This window comes from Anoplolepis gracilipes, chromosome 15 (genome assembly GCF_047496725.1).
Source record: "Anoplolepis gracilipes chromosome 15, ASM4749672v1, whole genome shotgun sequence".
Taxonomy (NCBI): Eukaryota; Metazoa; Arthropoda; class Insecta; order Hymenoptera; family Formicidae; genus Anoplolepis; species Anoplolepis gracilipes.
Genome location: NC_132984.1, coordinates 6,111,239 through 6,114,019, shown reverse-complemented (window position 1 = coordinate 6,114,019; position 2,781 = coordinate 6,111,239). Strand labels below are relative to the sequence as shown.

General features: G+C 27.5%; 1 protein-coding gene across 1 annotated transcript; it reads left to right on the top strand.

Moving 5' to 3' along the window:
• The first annotated feature begins 387 nt into the window (after nucleotides 1–387).
• Nucleotides 388–2,386, top strand: LOC140674268 (juvenile hormone acid O-methyltransferase-like). The gene is made up of 5 exons (XM_072907687.1): nucleotides 388–489; nucleotides 564–735; nucleotides 1,158–1,290; nucleotides 1,376–1,508; nucleotides 2,140–2,386. The coding sequence occupies exons 1-5, from the start codon at nucleotides 411–413 to the stop codon at nucleotides 2,361–2,363; spliced, it is 741 nt and encodes a 246-aa protein (XP_072763788.1). The 5' UTR covers nucleotides 388–410; the 3' UTR covers nucleotides 2,364–2,386.
• Nucleotides 2,387–2,781: the final 395 nt, after the last annotated feature.

The window sequence follows — 2,781 nt, the reverse complement described above, 5'->3', positions numbered from 1 at the left end:
AGGGTTTTGTCATGTATTCTATAGGTTTAAGTGGGAATGCTTACTGGCATAAAACTGTGAAAAGGCACTTTAAGATCAGTCTGTTATAGGCAGTTTTCGGAAGAACACTCTTTTCTATATATATATATATATATATATATGTGTGTTTCTAACAAACATTGTTAGAAAATTACAATATACATTTTTTAATAACATATATATTATAATAATATTATATTTAAATTATTACATTGTAATAGTTTTTTCCGACAAAAATCAAAAAGATAATAATAATAATATTTTAATTGTATTAATTTTAATATTTGAAAAGAATGAAATTCAATCCAGAACTGACATTAAAAGAGGAAAACATTATGTGTTATACTGAGCCTTGGTATACGAAAGAATATTTTGTATCATCTGGAAAGTCCATGGAAGTTAATTGTGGGTTTGGATACTCAACAAGATATTTTATCTTGCCAGAACTTGATGTAAAGTCGACAATAATAGGTATGTAATGTTGTAAAGAATATGTAACAATTTATTGACATAAATTTGTTTCTTAATTCAATTATGGCTTACAGGTACCGATAATTCGGAAAGTATGATAAAATATGCAGAAAGTAAATATAAAACCGACGAACGAATCGATTTTGAAGTTTTTGATATCCAAACCAAAAATTTATCTGAAAGATATATCGCAGAATTTGATAATATATTTTCGTTTCCCACTGTACATGCTCGTACTGATATTTGGTAAATATAAAATATATGTTGTAAAAAGTATAAAAGAAAGAGAGAGAGAGATAGAGAGAGAGAGAGAGAGAGAGAGAGAGAGAGAGAGAGAGAGAGAGAGAGAGACAGAGAATCAATTTTATAAAATATGTGCTTGGTAAAAGTAACTTTCAATAAATAATATTTTTATACATTTTTAAAAAATTTTTTTGGCGTAACTATTTTTAAAAAAAAATTTTGCCGACATTTATGTAAACAATTTGATATAATATTAATATTTTGAGCAACAAAATGCTTTATATCAATTGATTTTATAATATTATGTTAAATATTAATATTTTAATATTTTATTAAATTAAGATTAGATTAAAATTTTATCTTCAATAATATTACTGAATGCACATATATAGACCTTAATAAATTTTATTTATTTTGTTTGACAGTCAAGAATTTCAAAATATTTATAAAATGTTAAAACCTGGTGGATGCCTTTATATGTATATGGTTACATCTCACGATGCGTTTACATTATATAGACGAATGTTGAATCATCCAACTTATGGATTATTCTTCAAGGTATGTATTATTACTTTAAATATTATTTTGTTTATTTTTACTACGATTTTTAATTACTATTCTTATATTTACATGGTTTATAAAGGACTACATTACACCGTTTCATAATTGGACCAATCCTGCGAGAGAAGTAAATCATTTACTTAAACAAATCGGATTTATAGTTCAGCGCTCTAATTTTATGCCGTTAAGAAGATATAGGACAGAAAATCTTTTACGTAAGTATTCTTTTTTTAAAGCATATGTATAATTATGAAAATGATGCAGATTAAAATCAAATTTTGTCTTATACAGCGATTTAATTGTAATACGTAAACGATCCGACAATAAAAGTGCAAAATATTTTGTTTTTTATGGCTAGAATGTTTTAAGCTTAAAAAAAATATTATATCCTGTAACATTATTAAAGATAGCTCACCGACTCATTTTTGTAATTTAAAAGATGTGCCGGTCATGGTGTTCGGCCATTTTTTTCAACTTAAAACTGACTATAAACTTTCACTTGTAGTAACTTACTCTACTTTACGACTCCTCAAAAATTTGATTACTGTGCGCATCTCAAACTTGAAATAATTATAAATTACATTAATCACACATATTGTTCGCTTGTCAAACTCCAATCAATTACAATAGATAGGAGACAATAGTTGCACAGCAACTATCCCTTTCTCGCATAAAACATGCTTATACATTCTTATGATATAAATCACATATAACGATCTTTTGTCTTTCTTATCGAGAAGTCCGCCCTCGCATAAATTATATCAAAAACTTACCTAATTTGTTATTTATTTAGAAATTTTCATATAAATATAATTTTTATGTAAAAGTTATTTTTTATTCCAACAGCTTATATTTTATCTGGCCTGTCATTTATAAACAAGCTGTCACCTCAACAACAAGAAGATGTCAAAGATGAGCTCACAAATGAATTTAATAAAATGGAGAAAAAGTTTGAACAAATGTATCGTATGGTAGCAAAAAATGTCAATTTTGATATATATGATACGTTAAGTATTTACGCATGTAAACCACCAGTAAATCAACGTCGATTATTTGTGTACATGAATTAATATTTTTCTAAGTATATTCTCTACATTGCATATAGACCTTATTAATTACTTATGTATTACAAATTTATTAAGATTTTATGTTAGATGATTCAACATTCGTCTATATAATGTAAACGCATCGTGAGATGTAACCATATACATGTAACGCGCGAAGTTGGTCGAGCGGGTATAACACGGCGGTGTAAAATAAAATAAGGCGACGTTACATAGATATTAAAAAAAAAAAAAGAAAATAATAAATGTATGTTGTCTTCTTCTCTCCCTCTCCCTTCATTTCCCACATCTAAAAAGGAAAGTCTCTCATATCCCGTTCTCCCCCCCCCTCTCTCTCTCTCTCTTCCATTCCTTAACCCGAAACTCCCTTACAAATTGCCCAATATTTTTAGGGACGCCCCACCCCTTACAGTCTAAAATTATT

Coding starts and splice junctions, on each gene's coding strand:
- LOC140674268 (XM_072907687.1), top strand. CDS start 411: ATGGAAGTTAATTGTGGGTTTGGATACTCAACAAGATATTTTATCTTG. Junction 736..1,157: donor CATGCTCGTACTGATATTTG/GTAAATATAAAA, acceptor TTTGTTTGACAG/TCAAGAATTTCAAAATATTT. Junction 1,509..2,139: donor TAGGACAGAAAATCTTTTAC/GTAAGTATTCTT, acceptor TTATTCCAACAG/CTTATATTTTATCTGGCCTG.